General features: G+C 41.0%; 1 protein-coding gene across 2 annotated transcripts in view; it reads left to right on the forward strand.

The window, feature by feature from the left end:
• The window catches only part of GLI3 (GLI family zinc finger 3), a 425,689-nt gene extending 413,523 nt beyond the window's left edge, over positions 1-12,166 (forward strand). For both annotated transcript variants that reach the window (XM_068236373.1, XM_068236372.1), the window contains 2 exons: positions 1,680-2,007; positions 8,397-12,166. In XM_068236373.1, the coding sequence (XP_068092474.1) occupies positions 1,680-2,007; positions 8,397-10,597 (2,529 nt within the window). In that variant the 3' untranslated portion in view covers positions 10,598-12,166. The remainder of the gene's footprint in view (positions 1-1,679; positions 2,008-8,396) is intronic.
• Positions 12,167-14,520: the final 2,354 nt, after the last annotated feature.

Below are 14,520 nucleotides of genomic sequence, written 5' to 3' on the forward strand. Positions count from 1 at the left end.
GTCTGTAATTAGTTTGCAATTGCAATATGTTGCATGTTGTGATTATTTTGTGATTTTTATTAAAGCGGAAAAACAGAAAAATGTCAAGTACATTTTATTGCTGACATTGATTACAGTATTTTTCGGAATATAAGACACACTTTTTCTCCTCCAAAAATGGGAATCGTGTGGGGTATCATCTTCCAAATACAGGGAGTTCCTGACTTATGACCAGCCGAGGATACAAACCGCTGTGTCGGAGACTCCCTGTTTTGCCCCGTGTCGCCCTCTGCTCCCCCGTGTCCTCCTCTGCTCCCCCTAAATAGATGAAAGCAGATTACACGACCAGCAGAATCCGACACTAGGGGATCAGTGAAAGATAGTAGAGGACTCTGATCGCCGCGGGTTCCGATGGATAAGGTGAGAGGTGCTACCGCTACTTTCATCTATTCAGGGCGAGCAGAGGAGGACACGGGAGAGGGGCGGAGAGAAGGAGAACCCGGGAGGATCAGAGGAGGACAAAGGGAAAAAGAGGATGCAAGGGGGACAGAGGAGAAGACATGGGAGACAAAGGAGGAGACATTGGGGACACAGGAAGACACATGGGGACACAGAAAGACACATAGAAGGCACAAAGGGGACACAGGACACAAGTGGACAAAGGAGGGCACAAGGGGGACACAATAATTGGGAGAGAACATCTACAAGACAATGTTTTCCCCTTTTTTTGTCCTTTAAACCTAGGTGCGTCTTATAATCCGTTACATCTTATATTCCAAAAATATGGTATATCAAAATTATAAAGATTATGTCTGCCATTTCCTTTCAAAAGTGACACATAACTGTAAACAACAAATCCGAGACTTACAAATCTATCACCCGATCAAGTTAATTGCATGCTTCTCCTTGAATTCTACTACAAGCCAGCAGCTCTAATCACATTATAGCTCAGTGCTGTGAGCTTTCAGATGTGGCCCCTCCCATTTCTCTATTAAGATCACTGTTGTCACAGGAAATGTGTGTGACATCACTGCAGATTACACAGCCTTAAAATGTACTTATTAGATATAGAAAGCAGGACGGCGTGTAGGCATAGGATATATACTAAATGTTATTTAACTCGACAGGAACAAAAAAATGATGGCTCTACTATAAGTTAGTTACTGACTAAACTAAACAAACAATAACCTGTCCTTAATCGAAATATCAGTCAAGGAGTTGTGGTCAATGTACCACTAAACCAATATCAATAGTATCACTAATTAGTGGTTTTTTAAATATGTAAATAGTAGCAAAACCGTTTCTGTACCATGTTAGCCATATAAATTAGGTTGTTAGCCAATAAAGGTATTACTTTTACAAGACTTAGTTTTTTCTACCTACATATTAAATATATTAATAAATTAATTGGTGATCATGCAGTTACTTTGAAGAGGGTAAGAAGTTTTGAAGAGGATACATTTTGAAGTGGTTATCTGTAAATAATATATTAAGATAAATTAGAACTGCATTGCATATATTTTTCTTGTCTCTTTTTCATATATTTTCCATTCATATGTAAATTCTCCATCATTTCTTGTAGACGTGTTGTCAGAATCTACTCACTACGTCTTCTACTATATGTTAGTTTTTGAATGTACAGTATGTTAAATGTTTCTGGTTAAAGTACAGTGTGACATCTCATTTTTCATTTTCAACAGACATCTCAGCCAAGCCCTGGTGGTAAGTCTTCATGCAGCAGCGAGCAGTCCCCCATCAGCAACTATACCAACACTGGGATCGAGCTTACTTTGAATGATGGAGATAGCGTAGGAGACCTCAGCACCCTGGATGATACCCCAATCATGGACTCTACCATTTCCACAGCTACCACAGGACTTGGTTTACAAGGCAGGAGGATAATGACAGGAACTAAATGGATGGAACAAGTGAAAGTAGAAAGGATGAAGCAAATTAATGGTATGCTTCCAAGACTGCACCCTGTACCACTTTCCAAAGCACCATCTCTGCCACCAATCACTGGAAACGGTAAGATAATCATTTTTAAGACTTCTGCTTAATGTGAAACTTAAGTGAAAATAAACTGATGATATAAGCAATTGTATCTATCCTTCTACTTCTAAAACTGACTTTCAGATATCCCACAGTTTTATGTTATGTTTACATATTTAAAAGGTAGATTTATTGTTTTATCTCAGCTTAATGAGAAAGTTTGTCCCGTGTCTCAAAGTGCTATAATATATGATCTTTTGCCCTTTTTCACCTTTCCCCTGCTCTCAGAAGCCCAGTGCTCTCTCAGGAAAGTATTTTATGGCTGTAATTCCCTTTTAGTTAGGGACACTATAGTCTGAGTGGGTCTCATACTATAGAAAAACCAGTTGAATAGTTGAATATTCACTCTTTCAGGCAGAGAATAAAGACAAGCATCATAGCATTTTTATTTGTGTGCTTGGCACTGTACAAACATGTCTTTCTCATCATGTGATATGTCACATAAAGTTCCCTTTAGGCTGCTTACACACTAAGACGTTACAGGCGCACGTTAGTGCGCCTGTAACGCTCCCCCAACGCACAGCAATGTAACACAAGTGGGCTGTTCACACAGCCCACGTTGCATTACATGTAACGCTGCACGTTGTTCGGAAAGTGCAGCATGCTACGGCGTTAGAGCGGCTATAGCCGCGTTAGACTGTTTGCACATGCTCAGTGGGGGGCGGAGAGGAGGCGGAGAGATGCAGCTACAGTAGCCGCGCACATGGCTACTTAATATTCACTGCACTGGCGGCCGCTGATTGGCCGGCGGGACCACGGGATGCGGAGTGTCTCGCTCCGCATCCCGTGGTCCCGCCGGCCAATCAGCGCCACTCTGGGAGACCTTATACGGATAGAGCCGCCTAACGCGGCTCACTCTACCGTCCTCTCCCGCACCACTATACGTTGCATTAGGTGCACGTTATGCGACCTTAACGTAGCACCTAACGCAACGTCTTGGTGTGCAAGTAGCCTAAAAGCAGATCTGAAGTCATTCTACAGTGTCTTCATATTTTTCATGAAAACAGAATAATTTTCTGAATTATATATTAATTTTATTTATAAATCACTAAAAAAAAAGTTTGCTTTCCTAAAACAGAAAGAATTTGCGATAATTCAGGTTGGAGTGAGCTTGAGATGTCTCCCAGAGCAACACTGCTGAATATATGCAAATTAACCATTGTACTCTTAGAAACTAAACACACCTCCAGAACCGCTGGAATGCAATGATGTGTCAGCTTGTTAATTTGTACAGAGCCATAGTAATCCAACATGCATACAGACTGTTTCGGATTGTTTGATCCTCATCAGTGCATGGCATGGATTAATTTGGCTCTATGGAGTAGGGCTTGTAAATCCGAGAGGTACAGACTAACCAGCAAGCTCATGGTGACCCAGAACTCATTTACAAGCCCTACTCCATAGAGCCAAATTAATCCATGCCATGCACTGATGAGGATCAAAAAATCCGAAACAGTCTGTATGCATGTTGGATTATTATGGCTCTGTACAAATTAACAAGCTGACACATCATTGCATTCCAGCGGTTCTGGAGGTGAGTTTCGCTTCTAAGGGTACAATGGTTAATTTGCATATATTCAGCAGTGTTGCTCTGGGAGACATCTCAAGCTCACTCCAACCTGAATTATCGCAAATTCTTTCTGTTTTAGGAAAGCAAACTGTTTTTCTTAACATCTTAGTAAGGGGGCTTTTAGGACCATTGTAGTCCCTTACACACTCCAATGAGTTCTGGGTCACCATGAGCTTGCTGGTTGGTCTGTACCTCATTTATAAATCACCAATGTAAAAGACAGTACAAAATTTAAAAAGGGAAAATTACAAATGTTCATACAACGAAGGATTATAGTAAAAAAGGAGTAAGGGCCCTTTTCCACCTGCAATCGCTAGCGTTCACGCTGAACGCTAGCGATTGCTGAATCGCAAAACCGGCGATTCCCCCGACGTTTGCGGCCGCGATTTTGCTATGCTATGCACTGCATAGCAAAATCGCGGCAATTATCGCTCCGCCGCGCGTTCGCGTTCCCCGCAAAAACGAATCGCGGTAGTGGAAATGACCTACCGCGATTCCCATGTTAAAAAGCAAACCGTAGCGATTGTAAAATCGCTAGCGGTTTGCGTTTTTGCGATTCAGCATCGCAAACGCCGCTAGTGGAAAAGGGCCCTGAAGGATTGCCCAATGGAACTTATGATTTAAGTGGTGGGAAATGTATGACCCAGTTCATGGGATACATATGACTGATTGGTAGGGAAAGAGATGTTTTTTCTTATCTTAAGTCCTATTTTGATTGCCAGCTTTGTAATATTATTCCCCTTATACAGCCTCCAACTTAGGCCCGGTTCAAATCTGCGTTTTTTTGCGGAACGTAACTGGAACGTATACTGTACAACCGGAACGGATGTGAAAGGATCCAATGTTGACTTATTGGACCATTCACATGTGTCTGTTGGTACAGATATGTTCCACACGTTCCGGTCCCCGGATCGAAAAATTGCTGCAGGCCCTAATTTTTCCTACCGTTCTGCCCAGCGGAATGGAACCAGACAAAAAATGGTGCAGCATTGGGCAATGGAAAACGGAACGTTTCTTCACACTAGTGAAGAAACAGACTGTTTCACAAGGGTAGAGGGATGTGGGGACACGAACCTGAGCAGCGGGAGGCTGAGGGAGGATGCAGCAGCCGGGCGGGTGGGTGAGTGAGGGTAAAATACACACCTAATGCTCTTTTGAAGCTGGCGGTAGAGACTTCCGTCCTCTTCCGCATCATGTGACTACATGACGCGTCATGTGACTAGTCACATGACGCGCTGTGTAGTCACAGTGAAAGAAGGAAGCCTCTACCGCTGGCTGCAAAAGAGAATTAGGCATGTATTTGCCCGCAAACTGAGTGAAGACTTATCCGATCATTGATCAGATCCGTTTTCACTTTCCATTTGGCAGTATGCACAGAGCCATCCGGATCCAGTGAAGCGGAGACCGGATCCGCTCAGCGGATCCGCTCACCGGATCCGTTTGGCTCACAGTGAACCGGGCCTTAAATGTTTTCCTCCATTCAATCAAGGCGTTCACTCTTTCAAGGGTTTAAAGAGAAACTCCGACCAAGAATTTAACTTTATCCCAATCAGTAGCTGATACCCCCTTTTACATGAGAAATATAATGATTTTCACAAACAGACCATCAGGGGGCGCTGTATGACTGATTTTGTGCTGAAACCCCTCCCACAAGAGGCTCTGGTACCGTACGGTACTCTGGGCAAACTGCCACAATGTAACAATGTTCACAGACAGGAAATGGCTGTTTACAACTGTCTGCAAGGCCAGAACAGCTAGAAACAGGTACATAACCTGCCCACAGTAAAAATGTCACCATGTAATACATGTCAGAATGTGAATCTGGGAGAGGAAAGATTTTACAATGAGCAAACACTTCCCAAATCATTTATACATAATTATGGTAAAAATGAAGCACTTTTTTTATTACATTATTTTCATTGGAGTTCCTCTTTAAGGGTTCCATCTTTGTTGAATGTTCAGTTTATTTAACAAACATTTATTTAACAAAACAAGCAGCGTGTTCAGCTGCAGAACTACAAACAACAGACAATGGGAAGAAATGTCTGCAGGCCTCTCTAATGCAAATCTCCCAGCATGCGCATAGGTAGGCACTATCTTGCAAGCAATGTTTAAGTGGCGAAGAGCTCATCTAGAGTAGGTTTTTTTCAGTATAAAAAGGTTATGGAAATGGCAGAATATAAGCTTAACAACTAGAGATTTTCTGTGAGTTGCTAAATTTCCCAGCTTGCATGAGAATGTAATGTACATTATATTCAGGTTTTATTTAAACATATTAAGTTTGGATTTGGGCAAGTTCAGATTGGTAGGTAGTTAATTTGACTTGCCCTATTCCAAACGTAATACAATTTGAATTAAATTTGCATGTAAGCCAGAAAAAAAATGTATCTCATTAACATCTATGCTGCTGTCTGCTAATGATATACGCAAAGTTTAATTCCTTGAGGTCCACTTTAATGCAGATAGGAAAATTGGTAAGCATTTTTTAAGGGTAATTATGAGGGCTTGTTTGAATATTTTAGTGGTAGGGGCATGCTTGTTAGGACAAGGGAGAAGGTTCCAGAGAGTGGAAGCAGCTTTATAGAAATCTTGGTGCTGTACATGGAACCACAAACACTGTGGTTCTCTGTTTATGCTTTATTAGTCATATTGAGAGTGACTCCCAGACAGGCAATTAAGAAAAAGCAAGAAAACATATGGATAAAAGTCTTGGTGCCAAACATGGAAAGCGTACATGAGTGAGGAAGACACTAGTAGCTTATAGATAAAGCAGAGAGGATGGTTAAAGATGTGCATATTTTATTTTGCCTGCAAAATATTGAGTAAGCAGTAGCAGTAAGTGCTACTCTGTTCAACCTCTCCTAAGCCCCACTTAGCCTTAACTTTACCTTCCTTTGTCCTATGCCTAACCTTTCCATTCTACCATGCCTAATGCTGGGAATACACGTTTCGTTTTTGCCTTCGTTTTAGCCTTCGTTTCGATTGTGCCTTTTGTCCTTTTCGTTCCCGAAATAATCGAACGTACGGTTAATATCACCACCCACGGTTTCGTTTTTTTTTTTCGATTCTGATGGTTTCGTTTTTCCAATGATCGAAGGCTGCAAAGAAATGAAAGGAAAATCCCTTTTTACAGGGACGGACTAACATAAACGAACATATAATCGATCTGAACAGCCATCAAGCCTACCAATGGCTCGATTAGATGGATAAAGAGAGATAATATCAAACATGTTCGATCACTAGTCGTTCGTTTTTGGGGTCTATTAATCGAAACTATAATGAGATTATGACTATTTTCACATACGTTTTCAACACTCGATTCGTTTACTGAACGAGTCGAAGGCTAAAACGAAGGCAAAAACGAAACGTGTATTCCCAGCATAAAGCAACATATGCATGATGGATTAAACTCTGGCGTAAAGTCCAAATAAAGATCACCGTGGGTGAGAACTTAACATGTGTGGGAGCCCCTTGACATCGCCTGTATATCCAGAATGCCGGATATTTAGCAATGTCCGCTGCCCAAGCGTCCATCGAGTGCATTGCTCTCCTAATCATTCTGCCTTCTGGAAGCCATTCCGTTGTGCACCTTGCATTGTCCCTCCTCACCACTGCATAGTAACAGATATGTGGCTTGCTTCCAGGATTGTAACGTGACTGTACAAAAGTCTGAACTGTCACTGAGGGATCAAATCCTGATGCTAATGGGTGACAGTCCTCGTACAAGTGTACAAAGCTTTACACTAACTGAGAGCTCTTCTTGACAGCTACCCATCCCACCCACAATAGCCCTATTCTATTCTTCCTGTTCTTAACCTTGTATCTACCCTTTAACTTCCTCCTCGCCTCCTCCTTTCTCCTAAGTCAGGGACAGGAAAGGTCACAATACGTCACAGGCAATCATAATATTGGGGTTATAGTTGCACAGGTTTTAAATATGTCATATCAATCATGTTGTTTCAAATACATGAGCTTTTTAAAATTGAAAGTGTTGAAGATGCTGTATTGTGCGTAGAAACAATTATACAAAAGATGTTAGGGTCTTGCCTCTTATCAGTCTCATCCATACCATGGCCACAGTTTAATGTCACATAATTTTATATCATAGTCTAAGGGCAGTTTTGGGGGGAAATAATGAACTAATCAGTATGTTTTTGGGATGCGGGAGGAAAGGTACTGCAAGGCACGAGTACAGTAGATCCTCATAATATAGTAGAATCTTGTTATAGTAAACTCTGTCACCAGGTCCAGGCAAATGCGCCTGTATAAATATACTATGTTTGATCAATTCTGATTTAGTAAACTACTTGACCAGGTTACGTGGAGTTTTCTACTGTAGAAAACTTTGATACCGTTAACCTCTGGCTATAGTAAACTCGGGTCCCCTGTATGAATAAACAATCATATGATATAGTGATATACTCACTTGAAGTTTACTATAAGGGGTATTTGCTACAACTTCATTGTACTACTGAGCCACCACATGGAGCGTGAATAGGAAAAAACATGATTTTCAATGGGAAGCCATTTCATTTTAGCAAAATTAGATTTATATGAAGGTCCACTTAGAACACAACACTGAAGTAAATGTCATTTTCTGTGCCACTCATTAGGATAGGAAGAGTGTGGGGAAATGTTCTCAGTGGAGGCACAGGAAACAATAAAATACCCTTTTGTTAGTACCATGATTATACTGCACCAAGTACTCTTGGAAGCATGGATTATTTTGAATGTTATTAAATAGTTCTGATGGTTGGAGAAACTACATTAATGGTCTTTTTTTGCATCATTTTAGGTTTGCATCTGGGAAGCAACATCAGTTTGGGAGAATCAACGGCTGTTTTTCCTAACAGAAACGATTTCTCAAGCACTGACCTCACAGTTTTGAATATCTTAAACAGGAGGGACAGCAATACCAGTACAATCAGCTCTGCATACTTAAGCAGTCGGAGATCTTCTGGAATTTCACCATGCTTTTCAAGTCGAAGGTCTAGTGAGGCTTCCCAAGCAGAAGGAAGGATTCAGAATATCAGTGTTGCAGATTCATATGATCCTATCTCCACTGATGCATCAAGAAGGTCAAGTGAAGCAAGTCAGTGTGATGGTTTGCCCAGCCTCCTTAGCCTCACCCCAGCACAGCAATACAGGTTAAAAGCCAAATATGCTGCTGCTACAGGTGGCCCTCCACCAACACCATTACCTAACATGGACATGATGAGTCTAAAGACAAGAATGGCATTATTTGGAGACACAAGGGACAGCAGATTATCTCCTCTTTCCTCAAATAATGTTCCTAGGAGGTGTAGTGATGGTGGAGTAAGTAATTTTGGCACAAGACATTTGATTCCCAGTGACATACATGGGAATGCTATGCGACGAGCAAGTGACCCAATTAAAATGGTCTCTTCTAATTTATCTACTGGCAGAGTTCTGCGCTTCAACAGTCTAAATAGCATCAGTTCTCATGATGTGACTCCTCCCTGTGAACGACGCAATTTGACACTACAGAATTATACCCGTGGTGCATATTCTCCATGTCCTCCTAGCATAAGTGAAAATGTGGCCTTGGAGGCCTTGATCATGGAAAATGAAGGGAATCTAGATGATGAGGACTTCTTACCAGATGATATGGTGCAGTACCTTAATTCACAAAACCAAAGTTTGTATGAAAACTCACAGAAAAATGAATCAGACACACCACAAAGCAACACAGCTTCATCAAGAAATAATTATGACCAGTCTAACATGACTAATGGTTCCTTGAATCAACCAATCCAAAGTGTAGAACAGGAAGACCGGATACATACTAAAAATGATCTTCCTATACAGTGGAATGAAGTCAGCTCAGGCAGTGCAGATCAGTCTCCTGCTAGGGTAAAATATGGTCAGCGTTTTGCCACACAGCACACCCGACCTTTTGGTCTATACAATAATATGGTGGTTCAGCAACAAAACTTGTCAAAAAATGGATCACACCAAAGAGGCTATCATAATGTACAAAACAACCCCCAGATTCCATATAATTATAATCTGTTCACAAGTTCCCTGGCTGTCAAAGACCAGCAGTACCCAGTGCTAGTGAATTCGGGCAGTCCAGCAACCAGAGGGCAGAAGTGTACAAGCAACAACCAAATGAACAATGGACTACAGAACTTTGCACCATCTATACACTATAATGAACCATCAACTGATTCAGCTCCAGTAATACAGAATCAGAACCTTCTAAATCAGGAATATATGCAACAGCTGGCAACTGAACACATGATATATGGCATGAATTTCTTAGGTGTAACTCGATCTAATCAGACATTCTCAGGTCAAAACAGTCACAGTATTGAAACTGCCCAGAATTTCACATCAGCAACTCAACACAGTGGTAATCAGATATTCCCACAGCCCAAAAATTACCAGCCCGGCTCTAATACAGGTGTGGATGGCAGGCAAAATTTGCAAAGTAAAGTATTATATCTCCAGGATCAAGTGAATGACAACAGCCAACACATTTACAAAGTGAATGGTGTTAAGGTAGAAATGCCATCACAACAACACTGTGCAAACACACAGAGCTACTCAGGTCAGTTGTATGACCAGACAATGGGATATCCTCAGCAGCAAATTAAATCTGGCTCTCTGTCTACAGCAGAAGGAAACTGTCTAATGGAAGACAATAATTCCAATTCCTCTGAGCTTCTTTCTCCAGGTGTCAACCAAGTTACAAGCACAGTAAATCATATTGATGGCAGCAGTTTAGATGGGGTGCAGATTGATTTTGATGCCATCATTGATGATGGGGATCATGCCAGCCTAATATCAGGGGCTCTCAGTCCGAGCATCTTCCAGAACCTGTCACGTAATTCATCACGTCTTACCACTCCTCGAGCGTCTCTTACATTCCCAGCCATGCCAGTGAGCACCACAAACATGGCAATTGGGGACATGAGCTCTTTGCTAACCTCACTAGCAGAAGAAAGCAAATTTCTTGCTGTTATGCAATAAATCCGAGGACTGAACTGAACTATACATAAACGAGAAAACAACTCGTTTTATATGTGTACGTATTTTAGCAATTTTTATCCCAGTTAAACGGGATACATTCCAAGTATGTTCCATTATGGAATAAAGACTCTACCCTAAAGTGTTGTAGGGAGAAATAGTCTTCCATTTCAGTTTTGGATCAGTATTGTCAACTCAAAACCATGTCTTAGTTTTTCTTGCGGAATGGGTCTGTTTGCTTTTTTCTATGTATAAAGCATTGTAATAGAGTGATGTATGTGCATGTTTGACATGTTAAAAAGTCTTAATTCTGTTTAGTTGTTATGTTTAATCATTTAAGTGGCCGATCTTGTATAAAAGTATTGTATTGGAGAACTCTATTGCCATTTTAACTAAGTTATCACAACTTGTGACTGCCCTGTTCACTTCAGCCATCTACCATTTTATTGATGTACAATACTATGATAATTATGCATCAGTGGAGTATGTATCTTCCACCTACCACTCTATATGGTGCTGAGACTCATGCCTAGATTACAAAAGAGAAAACGGTTTATGAAAAGTTCATTAAAATTAACTTTGTATTATTTACGTGAAAGAAATATTTTTCTGCTTGTGTTTACCTTAAAAATTAAGAGGTTTGCCATTTAATAATGGACATCGTAGCAAAGGCAATCATTACGTACCATGCCAGATGTTAAAACAGGCCAGTCGTTACTTATTTAGTCCCTGCAAAACTTATACATCATATATTGTAGGACAGACCTATATTTACACTGACATTTTTTTTTTGCTTATGACTTGATGTAAAAAGGCAATCTGTTTGTAGAAAGGGAACTATCCACTTGTAATTTTTTATAATTGTTATTGTTACCTTAAAAGTGTATGGTACTCTTTGTTTATGACATAACAGTTCAGTACTTGATTTTATGTAGCACTGCAGACATAATTTTCCAAAGAAGCATGGTTTTAATTCTTAAGACGGTACTACTTCTCACTTTTTTTTGTTGTACTATGTCTGTAGTTTTATACATTACATATCAGTGTTTCGGTACTTTATTGAAATGTATGTGCCTTATTTTATGTTTATTCTTAAATCGGGGACCAAGAATATTGCCAAACCATAATCATCTACCACAATTGTTCAGATTCAGCAGGTAGCTTGCCACTTTTTTTATGTTTGACACTTGTTACATCATTTTTCATGACAGTTTAATTTGTGAAATTGCAGGATGGGTTTGTATGGCACATTCTACAAAACTGTAATATAGAAGCAAGTAGTTTTGTCACTTTTTTACATTTTTTTATTGCCAAGTGTAATCTTTTTTTGTTATTGTGTAAATAGCTTAAAATATGCTAGAGATAGAGGAATGACTTTACAGGGCTGCTAGTCATAGTACAGACCTGCAACAGAAGGGGGTGGAAACCTGTTAAGTCTAGGACCAGCCTGAAGGATCTGTAGCATTATGTACACAGTAAATGTACTTTTGCTGTCAGAACCACTTAGCTTTTTTTGTAACAAAAACTTAAAAGGATAAAAAAAATTATTACGTTAATAAAACTTTATACCTATTTGTGTGTTATGGTGTCTTTACTAAACCAAAACTACTGATATAAAAAGGTAAAAATGTATTTGTTTGTTTATTTATATTATAATTTACCATATCCACATTAAAGGGAACCTGAACTGAGTAAAATTATGTAAAATAAACACATGACATAGCTGCAAATGAATATCCCATACTAACCTCACAGTCACTTCCTCTCAGAAGCTCACCATTTTCTTCTTATAGTGATCCCTTCCAGTTCTGACAATATTTTGTCGGAACTAAAATATACTAGTTGCTGTCAGTTATATATCAGCAGCTGTCAGTTACAACTGAATGTGCAAGGTAATGTCCATGTTTCCCTATGGCTCAAGTGGGTGATATTACAGTTTAACAGTGTGCTGACCAGGAAGCTGTTATGGGGTAATGGGCATTTTTAAAATGGAGGACGGAGAATTTCATTGATCACAGTGGACAAATGGGACGCAGAAGAGGAGAAAGAGATTGAGGAGTAGACAACACAGGAGGTAAGTATGACCTGTGTATGGTTATTTTGACTTTTTATTTTCAGTTCAGGTTCTCTTTAAGTCACATCCTGTATGCAAACCACAGATTGTTCCAGTTATTGAAATTCTGCTATAAAGCCCTGTACATTTGCAATAATGGTCATCCAAAACAGAAGTTCTTGATAATTTCCTGTAGCCTGTCATGATACAGACACATTGTTCGCATGGACACCGCCAGCGCACAAGCGAGGCACGCCCCTGCTTTGGACCTCACTTTAGAGGAGGGCCTCGCTTTTTTGCTGGTGGCCTCTGTGCTGCCACGGGGCCCCAATAACTTACATAACCCTGTTCCAGCACAGACTCCTTTTGCCCGTCTTTCCTCCTGTTGTTGCTCTCTACTTCTGTCGCCACTTCTCCAGGTTCACATACTTTCTACATGGTTACCCCGGCGGTGCCCCATGAGGTCAGAGGTGCCGCCGGAAGTAACAATGGTGGTAGGACATGGCAAGGCGGCGAGAGGAGGAGAGTGTGGCTAGAGGAGTCGGCGCTGGAACGGGGTTATGTAATTCTCCATTGGCATCCTATGTCTGGGTAACCTATACTGGGGCGCCACCTGTACCTGGCTACCTATACTGGGGTACCTATAGCTCGCTACCTATACTGTGGCACCTATACCTGGTTAACCTATACTAGGGCACCACCTGTACTGGGCTACCAATACTGGGGCACCTATATCTTGCTACCTATACTTGGAGCACCTGTACCAGGCTTACCTATATTGGGGGCACCTATGCCTGGATACCTATACTGGGGACACCTATGCCTGTATACCTATGCTGGGGACACCTATGCCTGGCTACCTATACTGGGGGGACCCAAACCCTTTATACCTGTATGGGGGGCACCTATACCTGGCTAGGACAGGACAGGGGGACAAGAGCTGACACAGGGGGACAGGTGAGGCACAGGGAGAACAGAGAGGAGACAGGGGGACATGTGGTGACACAGAGGGGGACAAAAGAGGCACAAACTGAGGTGACACAGAGGGGGACAAAAGAGGCACAGGAGAACAAGTAGGACAAAAAAAATGGATTCAGGCTAAGAACGGACCTACAGTGCCTATCTCATTTGATAACCAGAGACCACCCTCATCTATGCACACTCTGAAAGAGCACCTTAAACAATCATGTATACAGGCTTTAAATTGAAAATTCACTTATAAAAATACCCTCTTACCACTTTCCTGGTAAAGTTCAGTGGCCAATGTCCTGGTAAAGTTCAGTGGCCAATGTCCTGGTAAAGTTCAGTGGCCAATGTACCTATTGACTGGGCAACTGTCCAGCTGCAGCTCTGAACCAGCTTCCCTGAGGATAGATCACATGTATGACACTCTCATGCACATAGCAAATTGTGTGTACACCCAACTTCAGACAGAGTTATGTCACACTGTATGTTTAATACAGATCCCATGACTAGATTGAGAATGCCGCTGAAGGGGGCCCAGCCATTTGTTAAGCTGGGGTGCTGAACTTTACCAGGACAATGTTGGGCAAGGTAATTTTCATTGGGTACTTTTCATTGGGGATTGGGCATTTTCGTGAGTATAATTTCCACTTACATTAGAAATTCCCTTTAAAGATGGCGCTGCCTTATATTTAAACCCAATTCTGTTGATAAGACAGATGAAGCAATATTTAACCGCAAAACATTTTACAATTAGTGATATGTATGAGATTTTCTAATGCCCCAAAATAAACTTACAGTAAACCTGAAATGAAAATAAAACCTGAAGTGAAAATAAAGTTATGAAATACATAATTGTATCTTGTAATGAATTAGTGTTCAGGAGAGCTTCCCCTGCTGGACCAGCTGC

The sequence above is a fragment of the Hyperolius riggenbachi genome, chromosome 5 (genome assembly GCF_040937935.1).
Source record: "Hyperolius riggenbachi isolate aHypRig1 chromosome 5, aHypRig1.pri, whole genome shotgun sequence".
NCBI classification, from domain to species: Eukaryota; Metazoa; Chordata; class Amphibia; order Anura; family Hyperoliidae; genus Hyperolius; species Hyperolius riggenbachi.